Source organism: Bos grunniens, chromosome 3, assembly GCF_055505025.1.
Source record: "Bos grunniens cultivar Pamir isolate PY7600 chromosome 3, Bosgru_T2T1.0, whole genome shotgun sequence".
NCBI classification, from domain to species: Eukaryota; Metazoa; Chordata; class Mammalia; order Artiodactyla; family Bovidae; genus Bos; species Bos grunniens.
In genome coordinates this window covers 54,178,130-54,203,924 of record NC_141167.1, presented here as the reverse complement: position 1 = coordinate 54,203,924, position 25,795 = coordinate 54,178,130, and the positions used below count along the sequence as shown (strand labels likewise).

Sequence of the window (25,795 nt, the reverse complement as noted above, 5' to 3'; positions counted from 1 at the left end):
TTTAACTTTGGATTTCTTTAGTAATCTATCTGAGCTTCCCTTGTGGCTCAGCTGGTAAAGAATCTGCCTGCAATGCAGGAGACCTGGATTTGATCCCAGGGTTGGGAAGATCCCTGGAGAAGGGAAAGGCTACCCACTCCAGTATTCCTGGAGAGTTCCATGGACTATATTGTCCATGGGGTCGAAAAGAGTTGGACACGATTGAGTGGCATTCACTTTCACTATTCAGTAATCTATCTATGGGAGAATAGGTAACGGAGTACCCTCCAAGAGCATGGATTTGTTTGTAGTAAGTAATTGGAGTTTTGAAAAATGGGCATTAGAGGTGAAAGGAAGAAAAAAGAGGAAATGTGAAAATTACAAAGTAATTTCAATCACTTCTATTTCACTTGCAACATTTCTGGTACTGTTCTAAGTACTTGATACCCATTTATCTCTCAAAATTACAGAGGTGGGTAAAATGATGATTGTAACCATTCTATGCATCAGGCAACTGAGTCACAGAGAAGATAAATAACCTTCATGAGGTCATGAGGTCACACAGGTGGCCCGTGACACAGCAGGAGTCTGGACCAGGCAATGTGGTTACATGGTACATCCGAACCACTGCTACGTGCATTCTCTCGTTTCACCCCTACAATATTATGTGCCAGATAACAGCATCTCTAAGTTAGACATAGAGACCGAGTCCTGAAGCACCATGAATTTATTAGATGGCAGTGGAGCTGAGATTTCAAGTGAAGGGTCTCAGACTCTAAAACCCTAAGGAACAGAGGCACCAAGATAAAGTTTCTCACCTGTACTGAGAGGTACGTGGCCTCTGTGGTCTTTACAAAGCTCACACAAGATCATTGATGAATCCTACTCGTGGATGGGGAGAGTTTGTTCTACTCACTACAGGGAATTTCTGGAGTCCATGACAGATGTGAGAGCATTCTGTACATTCTCCCATGCAACAGTCATCACACTTAATAAACCACCGTGGGATTTCCCTGGTGGTCCAGTGGTTAAAATCAGAGATTGAACATAGATTCAATCCCTGGTCTGGGAAGATCCCACATAGCTCAGAACAACCAAGCCACATCTATAGAGACCTTGCACCTGGAGCCGTGCTCTACAACAAAAGAAGCCATCGCAATGAGAAACGCGTGCACCACTGCTAGAGAGTAACCCCTGCTTGCCACAACTAGAGAAAAGCCTGCTCAGAAATGAAGACCCAGTGCAGCCAAAAATAAATAAAAATTAATAAATAGATAAATAATTTTAAAACCTCATTGTTTAATATCTGATTCCCCATAGACTTGCAAGCTCTGTTCATCTGCTGACAACATACTACGTACCAGAGAGGCATAGTACTAGGAGTTTGAAATATGTCAGAAAATAAAATAAAGTTCCTTAACTTTTGCCTATTTAGCTTTGCACCACTCGCACCTAACAGAGAGTCTGGTACCTACTGATTCTCAATAAATATTTACTGAATAAATAAATGAATCGATTAGGAGGGGTAGGTAGAAGTAAAGGAAAGAAAAACTATAGAGAAAAGGAAATATTTGGATTTAATCTATTACCTCCCAGATTTATATTAAAGTCTTAACATGCATTTGATTAATCAGGATGACCATTTAAATTATTTAACTTATCTTTAAAAGCAGAAATGTACATTTTAATTCCAAAAGTGAACTGTGTCCAGGTTCTGAAGGGGGACACATGCATCAGGATGCAGCACTCACTACTCTGTCAAAGTAAAATTTTCTGTTATGTTTCCCAGAGCTTAGCCTGTGTTTGTGTTCACCAATTTTCAAAAGGTGACTTTCCAATGCAAGTCTTCTCCCAGTAATTAGAGGCGTTTATCTTAAAGCTTATCCAAGTTTAGCAGGGAGGTTACAGGCTGTCATCCACATTGTTATTGACTCCCTCAATTAGAGGCAATGGCATTTCACCTCCATGCAAAATATCAGTAAATTAACAATCCCCACTCTGCATTCATTTGGGAAATCTCCTCTGATTGTGATGACGAACGTGACAAGCAGGGAGTAATCAGAGACATTGCGGTAATACCTTTAAGCCTTGCAAATATCAATTAAAACTCTGGCTCTGCAGCTTGCTGTTGGGGTTTGGTCTACAGGGTAAATTTCTATTTTTATGACACAGTGAAGAAGTCAGCATTGGTAATTTGCAGGAGAAGCAAGCAACAACCTCAATACAAAACAGCCAGAGAAACATCCACTCTGATTTTCTTGATTCTTTCATATCACTCAAAGTCTCTTTTAAATCATAAAATGAACTCTGGCATTGTGAACAAGTTTCAGATCAGATTTATAATTCTCTGACATGACAACTTTGACTCAAAGGGCAAATTCTAAAAAATATTTCTTTATAGTGCTAAAAAGACTGCAAAGGGATTATTATTCAAATGTAGTGACTGTCTCTTTCAATCTGGGGGCATTTTAGGCTAATGAAGAGTTTTTTTTGCACAGTAATTGTTAGGTCATAGGAGCTCTGTGGATGAGCTTCAATAGATTTACCTAAAATTTATGAAAAACACCTTATGTGCATTTTATTGTATTGAGAGTATGTCACTTTCATCAGATTCTTCACAGGGGCTTGTAACTCCAGCAGTCAAGAATCTTTGGTCCCATGAGAAAGAACTAAGGGCTGAGGAGAGGGTGCTGCCGAGGTCTGCTTCCTCCATGGAGAACCCTGGAGCTGCACTGGTTTTAGTGTCTTTTGAAAAGCACCTCAGCTGGCCAATGCTCCTCTGTCTCCTCTATTCCATACTTGAATCTCTGATGTTGCGGGGATCATACGTTTAGCTGAGCCTTCACCTCCACTTCCCTGTATTCTAATAACTGTACAAACTAGTGGTTCAGCTTCATCCTTCTTTGGCACATTCATTATCATTAATCACAAAACAAACTATGAAAAAATTAATATTTGCATTGTATCAATGGAACAGAAAGACCAATGCCTTCCATTTTCAGACAATATCACTTCTCTATAACAAGTCAAATGCTTTTTTAGGGGGCCATCAGAATCTTATTTATGTGGTACACTATGATAAAGTTTAACTTATGATTTAAGTTTAACATATAAATTCTATTTTTAAGTTGATCAGTTTTATTAGGTTTTCAAAGACTGAAGAGTTGAGAAACTGGGCAAATATTGCTTAAAATGATAAAAAATTATTTTAAAATACTTTAAAATTTGGGGGCCATAGAATTCTAGCCAAGGTTGAAATTGATCTTTTTTTTTTTTTTTTTGGTAAAATCAATTAAAGTGAAAGCATTTTTATTGTTATGCCTTAATAAAGGCAAGTGAGGTCAAGATTGCCAATTTCTTTTCCATGAATCTCCACCTAAGAAGAGTATTTTTTTTTAAGATAAAAGCATTTCTAAATGAGGACATAGGATAATCAGAAATCTGAAAGACTGTTCTTGAAATGGACAAGTAAAGTATATTTAACTTACTGTCATGATGAGCCCCTTTTCCTGGAAGTATTTAACCAATGGAGCAGCGTTCTGCTTGAAGTTCATTAGTCTCCTTTGGGTAGCTTTCAGATTGTCATCAGGTCGCCCCTGTTGCTCTGCACGCTTCAGTAATCTTTCTTTGAGTCTCTGATTGGCGCAAGCCAGGAAGACCACCAAGTCAGGAGTACAGATCTGTGGAGAGGGTCAAACAAGCAGATAGGCATTCAACATACCAACCAGTGTGAGTGTGGGCAGAGGCCGTTTTGTACAGTGCTTTAAAGAAATGATCTCCAATTTTTTTTTACTGTATCCTCATGTTAATAAATTATTTGATCATGTATCCCAATAAATATATGCTTATTAATTTATTAATTATGCATGAGTGTATGATACACATGTGCTTGTGCTCAGGCATTCAGTGGTGTCTGACTCTTGGTGACCTGACAGGCTTTAGCCTGCCAGGCTGCTCTGTCTATGGGATTTTCTCAGCAAGAATACTGGAGTGGGTTGCCATTTCCTCCTCTAGGGGATCTTCCTTACCCAGGATCAAACCCACGTCTCCTGCATCTCTTGTACTGAGGGCAGATTCTTTACTGTTGAGCTACCAGGGGAGCCTCATGCTGCCCTAATATAGTATGCATGTTGTAAAATACACACAAAAATGTAATTTTTAAAGAATAAGATATGATAATGGTAATATTAGCATTTTCTTCCCACATTACAGTGGTTTGCCTTATGTACTCTGGAGACCACTGGTTACATAAGGAACCCTGGAGTCTGGGAAACTTGAATTAGAGTTTTTGCCCTAGGATTTACCAGCTGAGCTCTAGGCATATGGCTTATCTTAGCTAAGCCTCTGTGTCTTCATCTGTCAAAAGAGATATATGAACTTCCTCCCTGAGTTATTATAAAGATTAAATAAGATATTGTGTGAAAAAAACAGCACAAACTTGATCCATGGTAGGTGTACAGCAAATTTTAGCCATATTTACTATCTCTTGGTTTTCCGGATTCTATGTTGCTCTGGTGCTCCTTTAACTTTTCTTTCCTTTAACTTTTTACTTTGTTGTTTTTTCCCCCTTGCTCAAATTTTTTCCCTTAAAAATACAATACTCACAAATAATGATGTTTCTGAGGCTTAGATTATGTTTTGTTTTGCTTTCCCTCTCCAGGTTTTCATTCTCTCAGCTCCTTTCTGCTGTTCTCATTTCAACCCCTTATCCTTTGCGGATGGATTCCAAATCTGCATTTTCAGCACTGACTTTCAACATCACTTATGTTTTATATTATCAAATGTTTATATGATGGCTCTACCTGAAAGTTTTAATGTTACTTATGACTCAGCAAGGCCAAATCAGTTCTGGCAACTTTTTACCTAAATGAAATTCCCTTATTGCTTATATATGTGCTTATTCTTTTATTTTTATGGTAGTAACACTACTTTCCTGAATCTTTCAATTAGAAGTCTTGTCTTTTAAATTTTTAAAAATTTGAATGAAAGATTCTTTAAATTATATAGTGCTATACAGTTTTCAAAATTTCACAAACATGATTTCATATAGTTCCATAATAGCTCCTTTTTAAAATAACTTCTCTTATATTGCCCCCACCCACTAGTAACCACTAGTTTGGTCTCTATATCTGTGACTCTGCTTCTTTTTTGTTTTCTGCCCTAGTTTGTTCTACTTTTTAGATTCCACCTTAAAGAAATATCATACAGTACTTGGCTTTCTCTGACTTATTTTATTTAACACAGTGTGCTCCAAATCCATCCATGTTGCTACAAGTGACAAAATTTCATTCTTTTTCATGGCCGAGCAGCATTCCATGTGTATGTATATATACAATGAAATGTATACACCCCCCCGCCTTGGCACACACACACACACACACACCACATCTTCACATCTTCTTCATCCATTCACCTGTTGATGGACACTTAGGTTGCTCCCATACCTTGATAATTGTAAATAATGCTGCTATGAACAATGAGGAGCCTATATCTTTTTGAATCCTCAGCTAGAAATCTTAATATAATTTCTGCTGCTGCTGCTGCTAAATCGCTTCAGTCGTGTCTGACTCTGTGAGACCCCACAGACAGCAGCCCACCAGGCTCCCCCGTCCCTGGGATTCTCCAGGCAAGAATACTGGAGTGGGTTGTCATTTCCTTCTCCAATGCATGAAAGTGAGAAGTGAAAGTGAAGTTGCTCAGTCGTGTCCGACTCTTAGCGACCTCATGGACTGCAGCTTACCAGGTTCCTCCGTCCAGGGGATTTTCCAGGCAAGAGTACCGGAGTGGGGTGCCATTGCCTTCTCCGAATATAATTTCTAACCCTTATCAAAACTTCAGTCTCAGGAAGCCCTCACCACGGATGGTGGATTTTTGTCTTGAAACATGATTCATGTTTCATGATTCATGTTCTCTCTTCCTCCAATTCCCACTGCCACTGTGTAAGCACAGGCACACACTGGCATAAGTGATTAAGAGCATGAATTTTAGAATCAGATTGTCCTGATTTCATCAGTTCAGTCCAGTCGCTCAGTTGTGTCTGACTCTTTGCTACCCCATGGACTGCAGCATGCCAGGCTTCCCTGTCCATCACCAACTCCTGGAGCTTACTCAAACTCATGTCCATTGAGTTGGTGAGAGCATCCAACCATTTCATTCTCTATTGTCCCCTTCTACTTCTGCCTTTAATCTTTCCCAGCATCAGGGTCTTTCCCAATGAGTTGGTTCTTTGCATCAGGCAGCCAAAGTATTGGAGTTTCAGCTTCAGCATTAGTCCTTCCACTGAATATTCAGGACTGATTTCCTTTAGGAAGCACTGGATTGATTTCCTTGCAGTCCAAGGGACTCTCAAGAGTCTCCTCCAAAACCAAAGTTTAAAAGCATCAATTCTTCGGCACTCAGCTTTCTTTATAGTCCAGCTCTCACATCCATACATGACTACTGGAAAAACCATAGCTTTGACTAGATGGACCTTTGTTGGCAAAGTAATATCTCTAGTTTTTAATATGCTGTCTAGGTTGGTCATAGCTTCTCTTCCAAGCAGCAAGTGTCTTTTAATTTCATGGCTTCAGTCACTATTTGCAGTGATTTTGGAGCCCCCTAAATAAAGTTTCTCACAGTTTCCATTGTTTCTCCATCTATTTGCCATTAAGTGATGGGACCAGATGCCATGATCTTAGTTTTTTGAACAATATACAGCCTTGACATACTCCTTTTCCTATTTGGAATCAGTCTGTTGTTCCACGTCCAGTTCTAACTGTTGCTTCTTGACCTGCATACAGATTTCTCAGGAGGCAGGTCAGGTGGTCTGGTATTCCCATCTCTTTAAGAATTTTCCAGAGTTTGTGGTGATCCATACAGTCAAAGGCTTTGGTGTAGTCAATAAAGCAGAAGTAGATGTTTTTCTGGAACTCTCTTGCTTTTTTGATGATCCAACGGATGTTGGCAATTTGATCTCTGGTTCCTCTGCCTTTTCTAAATCCAGCTTGAATATCTGGAAGCTCACGTTTCACGTACTGTTGAAGCTTGACTTGGAGAATTTTGAGCATTACTTTGCTGGAGTGTGAGATGAGTGCAATTGTGTGGTAGTTTTCATAAGAATCTGCTATTAGTTGTTTGTCCTTGGACAAATGGTTCAATGTCTCTAAATTTCAGTTTTCTCAACTGTAAATAAAGGGGAAATCTATCTTATCTCAGTAGTTTAGTATATCCCATTAAAAAAAATTAATTTATTTTTTATTGAAGGATAATTGCTTTACAGAATTTTGTTTTCAAAAACACATTTAAGTAGCTTTTGAGAAGAAAATCACTTTGTAATTTTTGTATGGTATGTGGTAAAGAGATTATATTAATTTAAAACTTTTATCTTATCAAATATTAAACTGCAAAATACAAATTTAATAAAATCTTTGGTAACATTCAGTCTTGCCCAACGTATCATATGATATCCTTTAAATTTACTTTGAATAACTTACATAAGGGAGAAGATAATTTTTGACAAATAACTTAAAATGATATTATATTGTTCTTGGTTTGGTCATTGTGTATATTAAAATATGGAATAAGCTTCAACTGCTAGCTCAGTGTTGAATGCAGATAATACTTCTTTCATAACAAATTAAATGCTTTATTTTAATACCTTTATGTTTTGTTTCAGACTGAAAAGTATGTGCTTTTCCCTACATAACACAAAGAGGTTATTGTGTTGCTGCTGTTCACTCGTTGAGCCTTGTCTGACTCTCTCAAACCTCATGGACTGCAGCATGCCAGGCTTCTGTGTCCTTCACTATCTCCGGGAGTTTGCTCATATCATAATGAGGTTATGGAGAGCCTTAAATATGTAATCATCACTATATTTTGTCTGTTAGTATTGGCTTTTGAAATTTATAAAGACTTTTTTACACTTTGAGTAAAACCGCATTTTATTTATATTGGAGTGGAGTGTCAGTCGCTTAGTCGTATCTGACTATTTGCAACCCCGTGGACTGTAGCCCACCAGGTTCCTCCATCCATGGGATTTTCCAGGCAAGAATACTGGAGTGGGTTGCCATTTCCTTCTCCAGGCAATCTTTCCAACCCATAAATAGAACCCAGGTCTCCTGCATTGCAGGCAGACTCTTTACTTACATTAATAGACTTTAAAAAATAGCCATAAGGTTACAGAAAACCAGTAGAATATCTTCGTGTTGTTTCTTTAATTTCTCCCGGTACTTTTTAATGTAGAGCTTTGTAGCTTTCTATATAATGATCTTGCCCATTTAAAAAATTATTCCTGTGAATTTGATATTTTTTATATCTAAGATTTTTGATCAATGAATGCAACTTCAAGTCTGATATAGATAAATTTGAAGTGAATCTTCAAAGTTGTTTAATTGTATACCTGTGATGAAGTTGCTATCTTTCCTCAGTAAGAAACAACAACATATAACTAGTGAGACAAAAATGGAAACATGGGACAGGCAAGACCACCAAGGAAGCTGGGGTAACCAGCTGACTACTCAACATTGCCCTCAGCCACAAGCATGCCCACCTGATTCCTCGTCACTCTTACATATGTCCACTCATTAGGGCCCTCCTTCTTCAATGGTGCCCATTTTAAAAGAAAAAATTTAGTATTTTACTTTTTTTCCCCAAATGTAAAACAGAAGCAGACATCATCCTTTTCTAGAAGAGGTGAAGGCCCTAGAAAGTTTTCATGAAATTCACTCATGAAATGTTGAAAAGCATAACCATACCTTTTCCTCGCATATGTTCTCAAAAAGTATTCACTGATTGAATGAATGAGTGAATAAATAAATGAGAACAAAGACCAAGATATTGCTTTTATCTACATGGAAGAAAATTTTCCAATTGTTGATACTGTTTCTTCCATTGGTTTAACTAAATCAATCTTTGCTTTGTGTCTTTTTCATTATGTAGAGAAGTCAGATCAGATCAGATCAGTCGCTCAGTTGTGTCCGACTCTTTGCAATCCCAAGAATCGCAGCACGCCAGGCCTCCCTGTCCATCACCAACTCCCGGAGTTCACTCAGACTCACGTCCATCGAGTCAGTGATGCCATCCAGCCATCTCATCCTCTGTCCTCTTTTCCTCCTGCCCCCAATCCCTCCCAGCATCAGAGTCTTTTCCAATGAGTCAACTCTTTGCATGAGGTGGCCAAAGTACTGGAGTTTCAGCTTTAGCATCATTCCTTCCAAAGAAATCCCAGGGCTGATCTCCTTCAGAATGGACTGGTTGGATCTCCTTGCAGTCCAAGGGACTCTCAAGAGTCTTCTCCAACACCACAGTTCAAAAGCATCAATTCTTCGGCACTCAGTCTTCTTCACAGTCCAACTCTCACATCCATACATGACCACAGGAAAAACCATAGCCTTGACTAGACAGACCTTTGTTGGCAAAGTAATGTCTCTGCTTTTGAATATGCTATCTAGGTTGGTCATAACTTTCCTTCCAAGGAGTAAGCATCTTTTAATTTCATGGTTGCAGTCACCATCTACAGTGATTTTGGAGCCCCCAAAAATAAAGTCTGACACTGTTTCCACTGTTTCCCCATCTATTTCCCATGAAGTGATGGGACCAGATGCCATGATCTTTGTTTTCTGAATGTTGAGCTTTAAGCCAACTTTTTCACTCTCCACTTTCACTTTCATCAAGAGGCTTTTGAGTTCCTCTTCACTTTCTGCCATAAGGGTGATGTCATCTGCATATCTGAGGTTATTGATATTTCTCCCGGCAATCTTGATTCCAGCTTGTGTTTCTTCCAGTCCAGTGTTTCTCTTGATGTGCTCTGCATAGAAGTTAAATAAGCAGGGTGACAATGTATAGCCTTGACGTACTCCTTTTCCTATTTGGAACCACTCTGTTGTTCCATGTCCAGTTCTAACTGTTGCTTCCTGACCTGCATACAAATTTCTCGAGAGGCAGATCAGGTGGTCTGGTACTTCCATCTCTTTCAGAATTTTCCACAGTTTATTGTGATCCACACAGTCAAAGGCTTTGGCATAGTCAATAAAGCAGAAATAGATGTTTTTCTGGAACTCTTGCTTTTTCCATGATCCAGAGGATGTTGGCAATTTGGTCTCTGGTTCCTCTGCCTTTTCTAAAACCAGCTTGACTTCCTCTATTCATTATCTCAAAGTTCCTTATCTGAATAATTACTCTGTTAAAAAGAACCTATGGCCACCTTTGATTAGAAAAGATGTATTATTCCCTGTGTCAGATTGCAAAATGAGCTTACTTTAGTAAGCCTTGTTTTTAACTGTCAGTGCTTTTGACTGCTTTATTTTTTTTATTAATTTTTTATTGAAGGATAATTGCTTTACAGAAATGCTCTATTCTTTATGAAGATCTGTGAGAAGGCCTAGAGACCCTACAGTTCAGATCACTTTGAGAAACCAACAAGAAAAATATGAAAAAAAATAAAAACAACTCCTCACAAGAGAGAAGATCACAGCTGGAACAAAAACTGGAATCACAGAAACTAAGAGATGGAAAAATTTTGGAGGTTATCTGGCCCAAATTAATGCCAAACCTACAATCATCTGTACAAATTCTTGACAAGTGATTTTTAAACTTGAACATTTAAACTTGAATGTTCTTTGTGAGCATTTCTTATGATGCCTCACTACGTATGAGGTCAACCCCCTTCACTACAGGAATATACTAATAACTGGAAAGTTTTTTCTAATACGGGGCTAAAATTACTTTCTTAATTCTGTCTAATAGTAAAATGTAGAGGAAATAATTTCTTTCAATCATTAAGCGTTTATTGACTATACACCACTACCACAGAGGCTTGACTAGACTGAACATGGAGATAATTTCTGGGCTAGGGGGACAAAAACAGGAATATAGGGCTCTTCCATGGAGGAGCCATAGAAACTACTACTGCTGCCTCCAGTTTAGGCTTCTGGTTGGAATCCTGTAGGGCTGCACCATCAGAGTATGTATGAACCAGCCCTCATGGGACTCAACTGCACTTAGAATCATCCCAAATTCTCATTATACTAAATGCGTTTAATAACCAATTAGGCACTGAAAAGAGAATTAGTGACCTAAAAAGTCATGAGAAAATATTGAGAGTGAAGCAAGGCGGGGAGAGAGGTAGGAAAGTACAGGAAAGAGCAAAAGAGACATATGAGACAAAGGTTAGAAAGTTTTGGAAGAAGAGAGAAAATGAAGAAGCAGTGTTTGAAAATAAAATAGCAATGGAATTTTCCCAGACTCAAGAAGTAACATAAAAACCAAGGAGAAAACTAAACAGAAAACTCAGATCTAAGCACATCATAGTAAAACTGCCGAAAGGCTAGACAGAAAAAAAAAAAAAATCTTTAAAGCATCCAGAAAGGAGAAATGACAGATTACCTTCAGAGGCACAACGAGACAGCTAAATTTGCCACAGAAACAATGAAAGGCAGAAAGCAATGACATGACATCTTTAAAGGGCCAATAAAAAAAGCTGCCATCTAAGTTTCAATATTCAGTCAAAATATCTTTCAAAAACTAAGAGTAAATATAGATGTTTTCAAACAAACAAAAACTGAGAGAATTTGCATCAGAAATTCTACCCTAATGGAAATATTCAAGAATATTCTTCAGGTAGAATAAAAATGATCCAAGACAGAAAGCTGGCCCAGGGGAACAAATGAAGAGTAATGAAATGGTAAACCTAGGGGTGAATTTAAATGAACATTGATCATATAAAATATACTAAAAGTATTTTGTGGTACTTAAAAATAGAGATTAGTCATGAGGCAGGTAAATGAAGTTCAAGTGTTCTAAGGTCTTGGTTCAGAAAGTGGTAAAAGTTCCGATTTCTATGAAAATATGAATATGTTAATAATGTTGTAAATCGATAGAACAGGAATCAGTGAACTTTTTTTGTAAAGTAAATATTTTAGGTTTTTAGGTCATGTGACTTTTTAATAAATATTTATTTACTTATTTGGCTATGCAGGGTCTTAGTTGCAGCATGCAGGAATTTTAGTTGCTGCGTGTAAACTCTTGGTGTGTGGGATCTAATTCCCTGACCAGGGATCTAACCCAGGCTCCCTCCTTTGGCAGCGTGGAGTGTTAGCCACTGGACCCCCAGGTAAGTCCGGTCATGTGGTCTTGCAGCATCAAAGCAGCCAAAGACAGGAAAGCAGCAGGATGGCTGGGGAGAATTCAGAGGAGACAAGGCAGTGCAAAGGTCCAGGGTTGGGTTAGTCACTGTGACAGGAGACTAGGACTCTGTGCTGCTGCTGGCCCTTCTAGGGGCACACAAGAGAGGAGACTTTATTTATCAGATCCTGTCTCCTATTGGTCAAAAGTATCCCCTGGCCATGTTATCTCCTGCATACTTTACACTGCGTATGTCTCAGGGCAGGAAGTCAGGGAATCGCTGGCCTGGGCAGCATCGCAGGGCCAAGTAAAGGCCCTGCAAAGGCCAAGTAAAAAGTGGGCTGAGAGAATATAAGATAGAGCATCAGAGGTGCTCAACACAGCAGTACACTTTAAATATGAAGATACAGAAATGCTAAAAGTAAAGGGATGGAAAAAAATACCATGGAAACAACCAGTAGAAAGGTGGTGAAACCATACAAATATATCAAACCCAATTTAAAAATGAGCAAAAGAAAAAAATTGAAAATATCCACTAGGAAAGTGGATCTTGAAAGTTCTCATCATGAGAAAAAATTTTTGTAACTATGAATGGTGATGGACATTAACTAGACTTATTGTGGTGATCATTTTGCAACATATACAAATGTGGAATCATCCAGTGCACACCTGAAACAAATATAATTGCAATTTAATACAATTATTCCTCAATAAAAGTTTAAATTATAAAATTTAATTTTTAATTAGTAAAAGTTAATTTATTTAAAAAAATGTAAATTAATAAAATGCCTAACAATCCATTTTCTACAAAATAAGGGGAAAAAACTTGAGCAGATATTTCTCTTTAGAGGACATACAAATTGCCACCAGGTATAAGTAAAGGTGTTCAAAGTCACTAACCATCTGGGAATTGGAAATCAAAATCATGATGAGGTAATTCCCTGGTGGTTCAGTGGTTAGGACTTGATGAAACTAATCTAGGTAAAGAAAAGGCATAAATAAATATTGAGAATAAAAAGTAAGGCATCCCTAAATATTCTACAGTGATTAAGATGATAAAAGAGGATATTAAGAAAAACTTCATGAAAGCAAATTAGAAAATATTTATGAAATGGACTGATTTCTAGAAAAACACAACTCTGCCAAACCAAAAAAAAAAAAAAACACCAAACAAGAACCAGAAAATCAGAATGGTTCTTTACTTATGGAAGATATTAAATCTATAATTCAAAACGCTACCAAAGAAAACTCTGAATTCAGATGGCTTCACCGTGAATTGTACCAGATATCAATCTAACAGAAACTCTTCTACTAAATATAAAGAAAGGAATATTTCACAATTCATTTTATTAGTTCTGCATAGTCTTTGAATCCAAAGCCTTACAAGGACATTGAAAGAAACAGAATTTATTGGTCAATCTCACTCATGATCAGATGTAAAAATTCTAAGTGAAATATTAGCAAATGAATCTGTTTATTTACAAGAAGGATTATATACACTATAACCTACCTGAGTTTATTCCCTGAATGCAAAATGTGGTTATTTTTAAAAAATCAAGCACTGTCATCTACCAAACCAACAGAATAAATAAGAAAAAAATCATATGATTACCTTAAATAAATATGAAAAAGCACAAAACTTAATATTCCTTCGTGAGAAATACTTTTATTAAACTAGGAATTTAAGAAAACATCTTTAGTATGATAAAGAATAAATACATAATATTTACAGCAGGCATCATACTTAACTGGGAAATGCTGACACTTTCCCTCTGAGATGAAACAAAGATGCCCATTATCATTATTTCTAGTCAACATTATAATGGAGATTTTAGACAGTAAATTAAGACATGAAAAACACCCCCAACAAGATTGGAAAGAAAGAAATATAATAGTTATTTGAATAATATGATTGGATTTGTAAAAAATCCAAAAGAATTTAAAAGTCATAAGAATAAATATGCAAATTCAGCATGATCTCTACCTAGAAGAGTATACAAAAATCAATTTTATTCCTATATACTAGGAACAAATAATTTTAAAATAAAATAAAGTACTCAGTTCAGTTCAGTTCAGTCACTCAGTCGTGTCCGACTCTTTGCGACCCCATGAACTGCAGTACGCCAGGCCTCCCTGTCCATCACCAGCTCCTGGAGTTCACCCAAACTCATGTGCATCGAGTCAGTGATGCCATCCAGCCATCTCGTCCTCTGTTGTCCCTTCTCCTCCTGCCCTCAATCCCTCCCAGCATCAGGGTCTTTTCCAATGAGTCATCTCTTCTCATGAGGTGGCCAAAGTATTGGAGTTTCAGCCTCAGCATCAGTCCTTCCAATAATAAAGTACTAGTTAAATAATTTTTAAAAATCACTTAATTATCTAGGGGAAAAGAATATAATGAAGAATACCAAAGAGACCTTGCCCAAAATTAAAGATTTAAATATATTGAGCTATATGCCATATTCATAAATTAAGCAGAGTATCATAAAATATGTCAATTCTTCCCGAATTGATCTATAGGTTTAATGTAATCTCTAAATTCCAGCAGGATGTGTATGTTTGTGTGAATTGAAAAATTAACCCTGAAATTTATTTGGAAATTCAGAGAGCCAGAATAGCCAAGGCAATCTTCAAGACAATCTTGAAAAAAAGAAGAAAAAGTGATAGAACTTGTTGTCAGATAGTGTGACTTATTACAAATCTACAGTAATTAAGATAGTGTGGTGTTGGTTTTAAGGAAGACCAGTAAACCACTGGAACAGAGAGAACTCAGAATCAGATCTGTTGACCAAATATATGGGCATATGATTTATAACAAAGGTGGTTCTGATGTGCAGTGAGGAAAGCACAGTCTTTTCAATAAATGGTACTTGGTCAATTAGATGTCCTTATGGAAAACAATGACTCTTGACTCCCAACATTACTGAATATGCAAAGACCAATGCCAAATGGATTTTCAGATCTAAATATGAAAAGTAAAATGATAAATATTTTAGAAGGTAACATATAAGAAAATAGATTCTAGGTCTTAGGGAATATAAGGATTTCTTAAATTGGGCCTAAAATTGGATGGCTTTAAAATTTAAAAGTTTTATTTTTATAAAATTAAAGAGAATGAAATTAGAGAATGGAAATGTCAGTTACATAGTGGAAGAAGATACTTGCAACACATATAATCAATAAAGGGCTTGTTTTGAAAATATGGAAAAAATCTTACAAATCAGTAAGAGAAAACAAAAACAATAGAAAAATGGTCAAGAGACATGATCAGGCATTTTTACAAAAGAGGATATCCAAATGACCAACGAATTGAAAAGGTGTCAATATCATTAATAATCCAGGGAATGCCAACCGAAGCACGTATCTATTAGAACAGTTAAAATTAAGAAGATCAATGATATCAAATGTTTGCAAGAATATGTAACAGCTGGAGCAAATTTGGATAATTCACCTAACAGCATACTCATAACCTATGTGCCTACTATGTGCTAGATTCTATTCTACACAGCAGGGCCTAACAATGAGCACAAAATATTGTATGTTCTTTCCCTAGCTGAGCTTATGGCCAGTTGGAGGAGACAAATTTTAATCAAGGATTGCACAGATAAGTATAAATCTGGAACTGTAGTAAGTAGCTCTTACTATAAGAAGACATAAGAGGGAGATCCAATCTTACCATGGAGATTATGGAAGGTTCCTATAAGGAACTGACAGTGAGTTGAAATCTGAAGATAGGAAAGGATTAACTAGAGAAAGAAGGGGAGGAAAGGGTAGTCTTTCAGAAATTCATGAAGAATAGCTGGCATATAGACCTAAGAGGAATGCAAAATCCAAATTCTGCATGAATCTTGCAGCTCACGAGATGAGAAGCTTTCAGGCACCATCCTCTTAGAGAGGGTACAATTTAAGCAGGTAAGCATTTTTTTTTTCCAGGATAGGGGAAGCAATTAATTTCTTGATGGGGAATCTCTCCATATTAAGTTTGATGTATGCAAGTGGAAGATTCCAGACATAGGAATGATGAACTGGGACCCTGGCAAGTATGAAGTTTAGTCATCTGTTTTCTTAGTCTAGTCTCTTTTCCTAATTAACATTCATGGGCTCTGCATCAGCTTGGTTATAAACTCCACGACTTGGGCTATTAAGACCATTGGGTTCATACTGTAGAAAAGGACGAAGAGTAGATAATGTGAATCTCTAAGGAAAGGAAGTTCAAAACTCTTCTGTTCTTCCTCATCCACATTTCTTCACTTTTGAGGAGAAAGGTGTGGCTAAGGTTGATCAGAGCAAGACTTTTCATTCAGGTAGGAACATGCTTTCTCTCACATAGAATCCTCTCTTTTATTTCCAAGAGGTTGAGAAGTAGTATTCATTTCTCTTTCTCTCTGATGCTCATCTTTCTTTTTGAACTTGCTTCTTTCTAGTGCAGCTAGTGAGACTGGCTGGCTTTAGTTTCCAGGAGACTTGCATTGGGCAGCTCTAAGCACTGGCACAGTTTACAGCTTCCTGGTTCTACTTCCTGTCTTCTTCTCCAATGGCATTCTCTGGATCAACATTTCTGTGACTAAAGTGTGGCAATTTGAGACTCAGTGGGTGGGGTCAGGGTTGGAGAAGGTGTTCTGACTTGCTTTGGTCCTAGGCTCTGAGCTGCTGATAGCCTAAGTGAAAGGAATTCTCCCTGTAGTTCAGATGGTACTCTTGGGCTCCACTGGGTTTAAAGACAAAGTAAAATTATTAAATTGACAGTAAAATTATTTATGTTTTAATTTTGGCTGTCAGTTGCTGTCCTGCACATGTTTGATTTAGGGATCATAGTGGAGGACTAGTAAACTAAGGATAGGCTTTCTTGTTCCCCAAATATCATTTTAATCTCTCATATTTCCAATGATCAGCACAGAGTATTGTACAGGCTTTGATTTGGAAGAGGAATAAGATAGTTTCTCTGATCTTAAGGAGCTCATAGTTTAGTAGTTGAGATGAAACAATAATTATAATACAATGTGACTAGCACAATGTTTCAAAAAATATGGAAATAAAGAAGAGGACCACTTTCATATGGCTATTTTTATAATACTGAATGTTGGCTAACATATTCTCCCTAAGCCTTTTTTTCCCTAAGACAAATGCTGTTCCAGACTTCCGTTACTGTTACAATTACACAAAATTATAGGAATGAAATGAAATCTGTTTCACTGAGGCAAACTCTGATAACAATGTGAAGAAAGCCCTACAGCCGTGTTGCATTGGCCGCTCTTGCATGGGCATCCCTGGAAACTTGTTAGAAATGCAGATTTATGAGTTTCACTCCATTGTACTGAATCAGAAACTCTGGAGACAGACCGATGAAACTACGTTTTAACTTCTGCCTTCTATTAAAAGAGACCTTGTACTATAGACATGAGTGATAGAAACAGTAACTCAATGAAGTTGCAGGGTCTTTAAAAGAAAATAGCGACAACAATAAAAATCCAAAATGGATCAATATGATTAGTCCAAGAACAAAAGAAACTAATTGTTTTGTTTCACTTTGGGAGAAAGGTCATATGTGAAAACTTATTTTTATAGTTTGGGCATTTCTCACTGAAGATCTGTATTCTATCCATTTCCATGGCCCTGTGGTTGTTCCTTATAGTCCAAATGCGTACTACTTCCACTACTTTCGTTAAATAGCTACCTAGGTTACTCAGTTCTTTCATAATTTGGCATATGCCAAATCATACCTACTGAACAGCGTATACCATTAATGGTTTCAAAAAGATGTCATTAGTTTAAGAAACGTACACTTCTGTGGTTTGATTTTTACAGTGCAAATCTTCATTTCTATAAAAGAAATTGGGGTACATTAAGCTGCCAATTTAGTGAAGAGGAAAAATTTAAGGTTTTATTTAATATATACCAGGCTGACAATATGCAAATGAATGTAAACTTATAATGCTGTGTTTTCCAAGATGTCTTTTCCCCAGAATTAATTTTATTGTGTAGGCATCTATTTCATTCATTTGTTTATTCATTCATTTAATATTTATTAAGATACTATCAGTAGCCAGAAATTGAAGTTCTGGAAAGTTAGACCAAGACTATATGGGCTGGCATTGCCTTCCATGCTAAGCCGTTGGTGTTTTATCTTATAAACATGGGAGTAATACATTTTGTTCTGTGCCTTAGAATGAATGCCAATGGTAGGTAGTGCAGGGGGCAGGTTGGATAGCGAGACACTGGAGGAAAGCAGATCATCTGCAAGAACTAATGGACCTGGACTGTCTACCATGAGGTGCCCCTTATGAACAGCAGTCAGATAAGATATAATGTAAAACATGATGGTTACTCTTAATATTTTCTTTATAGATGTGCTTGATTTTAATGATCATTTAGGAAATAAGAGTGCCAGTATTAGGCAAACAGCCGTGAATAAAAACTTTCTGACATTGTAGAGGAGAGTGGAGTGAAGGCAAATGGTAGAGGGTGGAGAGAAGGCAGAAGTGTATCAGCTGTTTCTGCACCTGTGGGATGAGCTACGCCTGCCTGGTTCATAGTGGTCAGTTGATGCATTCTTCAACACTAGTGCCTGTGACGCAGGACTGATAAGACTATAGGAAACAGTATCTATTAAGAAGCAGTCAAACACTTGTAAGATGATGTTGCCAGACCTAGCCAAGCAAGTCACATAGAGATGACCATGAAGAAGTGGAGGATCTCAGTATTTGACTAATGCTCACTTAGCCAACTTCTAAACCAATCCCTGGGCTTCCCTGGTGGCTCAGTGGTAAAGAATCTGCCTGCCAATGCAGGAGACATAAGAGATGTGGGTTTGATCCCTGAGTTAGAAAGATCCCCTGGAGAAGGAAATAACAACCTACTCCAGTATTCTTGCCTGGAAAATCCCATGTACAGAGGAGTCTGGTTGGGGAGTCCATGGGGTTCAGACATGACTTAGGACTAAAAAAACAACAAACCAGCCCCTTTCTATGCCTTGCCTCTTTACAAACATTTAGCATTTAAACCCATGATACTGACAACATGAATATCTACCCCTGAGATCCTGTCATTGGTATGTGGGCACAAATCCAATTTGTATTGTCTACTACATTCTAAATTAATGGATGGGAAGAAGGTAGGGAAGGACTCTTAAAAGATCATGTAGTCCAAATCACTATTGGTTTACTGCAAAGCAATCAGTTAAAAAAAAAAAATAGCGGGAGCTAAATATAGGATATATTTTTGGTTGCAGCAAATGAGAGAAAATATGTTTATTTTATAAAGTAATGACAGTGCAGTTTCTCCCTGACCTACTTATTTTAAACAACTGGATTTTATCCTCTGAGAAATACTGCATCCATTGGGCTTCCCAGGTGGCTCAGTGGTAAAGAATTCTCAGGCCATTTCAGGAGATGCAGGTTTGATTTCTGGGTCAGGAAGATTCTGTGGAGAAAGAAATGGCAACCCACTCCAGTATTCTTGCCTGGACAATCCCATGGACAGAGGATCCTGGTGGGCTACAGTCCATGGGGTTGCAAAGAACTGGACATGACTGAGCACACATGGATGCATCCATTCAAAAGAAGTATTAGAAGAGTGATTTAGAAATTAAGGCAAAAAGCACATTTTCAAATCTTTTAAAAGCATTTCTTGGGAGAAAATGAAATTCAAGAGTATATTAAATGCTAACTGATATGAGAATATAAAGTAGATAAGAAATTATGTGATACTTCCATTAATACTCCATGTCCAGACTTACAGAGTGGAGAATAGGCTAAAAATTCACCACAGAATGCCTTTGTTGAAGATTTCCATTTGGAGTTTAAATGAAAATAATTTTTTTTCCCCTTAAACTTTGGTGTCAGTCCAAAGAAAAAAATTGGTATCTTCTTCTCAGGTGTAAGTTATCTTGATTTGTGTGACTTGAAAGAATCTAACACTTCAAAAGAAGATGCATGCTGATTATAGTTCTTTCATACTTATCTATGTTGATTGCTCAGCATTGACTTAAATACAAAGGCTGCCTCCTAGGAAATTCAGAAAAGACTATTGGGTGGGGGGGGGCAGTGATGGGTTTGCTCTTTATTCCTTGGATATTAGATTATCTCTCTGCTTAGCTTATCTTAGAGTAACTCTTTTCATTCATATTGATAATGATGAAAAATACTTAAGCTCAAATCCTCAGACAACATCTGAGGCATTAAGTAAGACTCTGACTGTAGTCAGAATTTGAGAATGTATCTTTAGAAGATCTTGTTTTTAAGATTTTCTTGAACATCCTAAGTATGAGAACCACCAAGGAAGATTTCTTCATTTTTCCAGTCATTCAACCTGTGTTTATTAACTATTTAAATATGTGCCTACAAGTGGTTAAACTAGATCACTCTTCTTTCATTCATTTCTTTTTTTTAAAAAATCTTATAAGCAGAGTTCTAGCACAACTTGGAAACACATTTATAGATGTTCACTTCAACATTTATTGAGCATCTACTATGAGCCAACTACCATACTGGATGAAAGAGATGCAAAGCAGGCAGGACATGGTTCCTGCCCACAAGGATCTCCCAATGAAATGTGGGAGCAACCACATAAAGTATTATTTCAATACAATGAAAATTCTGCTATTTGGAATACAGTTCCAAAATGGAAGCCAGGGCAGGGTATGACAGAGGCAAAGAACAGAGCCTGGAGTTGTAACCACTACAGGACTGAAAGGGCTGTCTTCTTTCCCCAGAAAATTTTCTGGGCTCTGCTTTACTTGGAGAAATTGTGTAGGGGGAGGAAACAATGAAAATTATTATATTCGCATCTATGTTTGGTAAGCAAAAATGGATCCATGAGAAACCCTGCTGATAAAATCAAATTCTTCTTCTATCACTCACTCATTCACTTAGTCAGATGTTGTTTAACGCTACCAAGCACTAGAAGTATAATAGTTGCATTTTGTGTTAATAGTGTTGCTCATAATCTGGCCTCCAGCTCTATATTCCTCTGATGTAACAGAATGTGATGAACTCAAGGTTTATTTTGGAAGTTGATGGCCTGGAAGCCATGGTCACACGGAGAGATTACCCAGGGAAATGACCAGCACTACATGTGAAATCGGGAGTCTTTCTGACAATCAGGAGCAGGCTCTGTGGGTTCCCCGGCTCATCCCTTGCTCCTTCAAAAACAATTCCACTTCCCTGAGGTGGGTATAGGTTTTGGTTTTTTCCTATAAAGATCTAATACATGGCTTGGTAGATTCAGTGTTCTAGAACATTGGGAATGGGAATTCAAAGTGTTATAATCTCCAGTCTGCACACTACTGATATGGGCCATCTGGAGGCTCTCTATCTGGAATGGGCAGAGGGTCATCATTGCTAATGTTCACAGCACTCTGCCTTCAGCTTCGACATCTTTCTCAATGTTATAGGCCAGGGAGTCATTACCATTTGAATATAGTACACCAGATGAAATATTTCCGTCACTATTGATTTATACACATTAGTGAGGTGGTTCCATAAGCTACACATAAAAACTAGTTTGAATCTCATTCAACAATCATAACGTGTAGCACACACACACAAGCATACAATTAACTGGATTTTCAATGCTAATAGTGGCAGAGAGAAGGTTTTTTAAAAATTAAAATCAAGGCAGGTTTCCCCCCCCCCAAATTGTTGATTTCCATTTTTTAATGTTTTTCTCCATGGTTTCAACAGGCTAATCATTAACTTACTTTTTCATTAGTAAATGAGTAATTTTCCAAGGATCTCAAGACAGCAGCTATTGTAACAATGGGTCTTTTCAAATTGTTCTGGTGCCACTGAGTTGAAAGCAGACTTTTGAGTCTTTTTTGGCCACAGCAGCAGCTGCCTTCACCCTGGCCTTTCTGCTCTAACAGGGAGCCAGAGCACTGAAATATAGTAACTCTTAACAGGATATTTTTAGATTATTCATTTAGTGCTTTGAAATGTATGAGCGATTTGGGAAAAAGCAAAGCTGAGCTGGAAACTCTTTCCAAATATTTCTCTCCTTCCTTTGTATCTACCTATGTATTTATCTATCATCTATCCACCCCTGTGCATGTATACCCATACATACATGTGGGTACATCTTTTCTTTTAGTCACTCAGTCATGTCCAACTCTTTGCAACCTCATGGACTGCAACCCACCAGGCTCCTCTGTTCATGGAATTCTCCAGGCAAGAATACTGGAGTGGATAGCCATTCCCTTCTTCAGAGGATCTTCCTGACCCAGAGATTGAACCCAGGTCTCCTGCGCTGCAGGTGGATTCTTTACCATCTGAGCCACCAGCGGAGCTATACACATGTGTACATGCACAATGCAAAAGAATAATATATATTAGAATAATATACAGTAAAAGAGTATATATTAGAATTCATAGTTGGGTGAATTTTCAGAAGGCTTATTACTGAATTTTAATAGAAGCAAAAAGCCATGGATATGAAAAGGTCCACCAGAGACTTTAGACTATTATCCATTTTATTATCACTTACTCATTTACCCATTCAGTAACTATTGAGTGTTCAGTGTGTACAAAAATAATATTAAAGAATTTCTAAAAATTTCTAGACAAGGAGAGTCAATGGTTGGCTCTAACGACTTGCTTTAATGCTTAATGGTTAGTACTTTTACAGAGTTTTTCCTGATATGAAAAAAAAAAAGAGGCTTTCCTCATATGTAATTCAAAATTATTCTCTTAAATACAAACACATTTACTCGGCAGAGAGGAACCAGAAAATATGCTATTTATGACTCTTAGATATGTTTTAAAAACAGTTATAAGGAAACGACTATGAAGACGAACAATGATTTTGAAATAAACATGACAGAAACTAAATGTGCTTTCTCCTTCAAAATAGATCCTTTGGGAAATTAAAAAGTCATTTTAATATGCTGTCCACTGACCAAAACATCTTTGGGACTGCCTTTTGGATCTAAGTCCAAAAGGTTCTTTTGGGGAGTAAAACCCAGTCCTCTGAGACTAGGCTTGACCTTTGTAATTGCTCAGGGAGACAGTATAGCTGGGTGGGAAGAACACTGGACACAGGAGTGTGGGTTGATTATTCTAGCTTAGGAGTTGCTCTGGTTTTCACATTAACTAGATCTGTGAAATACAGTCAGTCACTTAACCTCCCTGAGCCTCAATTTTCTCATTTACTAATTGGGATCAGTAGCTACCAAGTTCTATGGTTCAAAGATTTTTTAAAAGGCTTTAAAAAAAAATGCTAAGAATTTCCATTTAGGAAAAGCTGTACCTTCGCTGCCAGTTGATTGAGAAAGTACTTATTTTGCCTACTTTTGTTTGTCTATGGAATGACTCAGCAACCCCTAGAGGCGGGGACCACCATTTATGATATGCAGGATAAAGTAGCCTCTGAAATTGTACTCCTATGAACCTATGTACCCATGGAGCATATTATCTAAAGCAGGAATGGGGAGATTTTTCTTTTTGGCTATGATTGATACACACACACACACACACACACACACAAGAAAAAGCTGAATCAAGTGTTACTGACCACATTAGAAAATTAGTCACTGCCATTTTTTCTATATAAACACATGTGTATTATTCTCTCTCTTATCGACTTTTACACATAAGTATCAATGACTATGTATTTGTATAGAGATATTCTTCCAAGTCAATTTTTAATAAGGAACCATCATGGGAAGTTAAACAAGAAGCCAAAGGTGGCTCACCCCATTTTTATAATACATAAAAATTCGCTGCTAATGCACAGAACTACAGATGAGCTATACACTGACCTTGTATTCTGGGACCTTGCTAAATTTATTAGCTTTAGTAGTCATTGTGCAGAATGCTTAGGATTTTCTCTGTAAATAATCATGTCATACACAAAGACAAATTTACTTATTCTTTTCTTATATTTATGCTTTATTTATCTTATATTAGTTATTACTACAGCCTCCAGTACAAAGTTTAATAGGAGTGGTAAGAGTAGATTTCTCTGCAGTTCCCAATTTTAGGGAGAAAGTATTCAATATTTCATCATTAAGTATGATATTAGCTATTGGTTTTTTCATAGATGCCTCTTACCATATTAAAAGAGTTCCTCCCTTCTATTCCCAATTTGCTGTGTTTTTTTTTCCATGAACCAATGTGGAATATTGTCAAAGGTTTTGTCTGCCATTGTGGCCAAAGAACATACTCTATAAGATTTCACTGGAGAAGGGTATGGCAACCCACTCCAGTATTCTTGCCTAGAGAATCCCATGGACAAAGGAGCCTGGTGGGTGCAGTCCACAGGGTCGCAGAGTCAGACATGACTCAAGTGACTGAGCCTGCATGTATAAGATTTCAGGCTTTTAAAATTTAAGGCTGTGTATGGCCCTGTGTTTGGTTTATCTTCATGAAGGTCCTTTCCACATTTGAAAACAGTCTACTTGCAGTTGCTGGATATTGTATACCAGTTATGTTTACTGTTCCTCAGATCTTCTAGGACTTTACTGATGTTTCATCTTGTTTTTATGTGAAATAAGGAGAAAAGATTGTTAAAATTACTATGAATGTGGATTTGTCTGTTTCTCTCCTTATTTCTGTCAATTGTTTGATTCACATATTTTGAAACAATTTTTATTAGATATATACATGTTATAATTTTCTTGTCTTTTTTATGAATTGCCCTTCTGTCACCATGAAGTTCCTCTCTATTTCTGTTAATAGTTTCTGTCTTAGAGTCTACTTTACCTAATACCAGTAAAGTCATTCTGGTTTTCTTATATTTAGTATTTTCAGGGCATACCTTTTTCTGTCTTTTATGTTCAACCCATCTGTGCCTTATTTTTAAAAAGCCACCATTTTTAAAACAAAAGTATATTTGTGTTAGTCACTCAGTCATGTCTGGTTCTTTGTGACTCCATGAACTGTAGCCTGCCAGGCTCCTCTGTCCATGGAATTCTCCAGGCAAGAATACTGGAGTGGGTTGCCATGCCCTTCTCCAGCAGACCTTCCTGACCCAGGGATTGAAACCTGGTCTCCCACACTGCAGGCAGATTTTCACCATCTGAGCCCCCAGGAAAGCCCAAACTATGTTTGTTTCTACCCAAATAATGAAAATCCCAGTTGAATCTTCCTGTAAAAGGTAGGAGTCCTTCTGTAGTGTAAACAACGACCCTGTTTGTTCATCCTAGAATCTCAGCTTCTCTGACATTATTTTCTTATAACATGGGGCACATTTGTGCACATATTTACTCTACATAGAATGTAATGTGCTTAGAGTAAGTGAGGCTAAACTGGTTGGATCTGAGAGTAGTATTGTGGGCTTCCAAAATATATGATGGCCAGCTTAATTTGAATTTATATTTTTGGTAATTACTGAGGAGACTCAAATTATAACTGCATCTGCATTTTCTCAAGGAACTGGCCTTTTCTATTAAAGAGATTAAGGGAATTGGGCCTGGAAATTAAGGAAATACAGGAGTTTATGCTTGAATGAATCACTGTGCAAAAAATACAAAATATTAACACTGGGAAAGTCTTTTATCACTTATCCTTATCAAGCATTCTGGGGAACTAAAACCACTGTGTGCTGGCATAAAAAAATGAAGATATAGTTACAGAACAATGACTATATGCAATAGTTCGTTGCAGGGCTGTAAGGATGACAAACGTAGATGTAAGACTCTCCATAAATTTGAAGTTGTGCAGTATTTTTTTCCTTCTCCCTCTCTTGCTCCACTTTCTGCCATTCTCTCCCCAACTCTGGCCCTGGC

The 25,795-nt window shown here is 37.3% G+C and overlaps 1 protein-coding gene across 3 annotated transcripts in view; it reads right to left on the bottom strand.

Moving 5' to 3' along the window:
* The window catches only part of AK5 (adenylate kinase 5), a 259,382-nt gene that overhangs the window by 201,831 nt on the left and 31,756 nt on the right, over positions 1 to 25,795 (bottom strand). For all 3 annotated transcript variants that reach the window (XM_086390681.1, XM_086390683.1, XM_086390682.1), the window contains exon 6: positions 3,468 to 3,659. In XM_086390681.1, the coding sequence (XP_086246807.1) occupies positions 3,468 to 3,659 (192 nt within the window). The remainder of the gene's footprint in view (positions 1 to 3,467; positions 3,660 to 25,795) is intronic.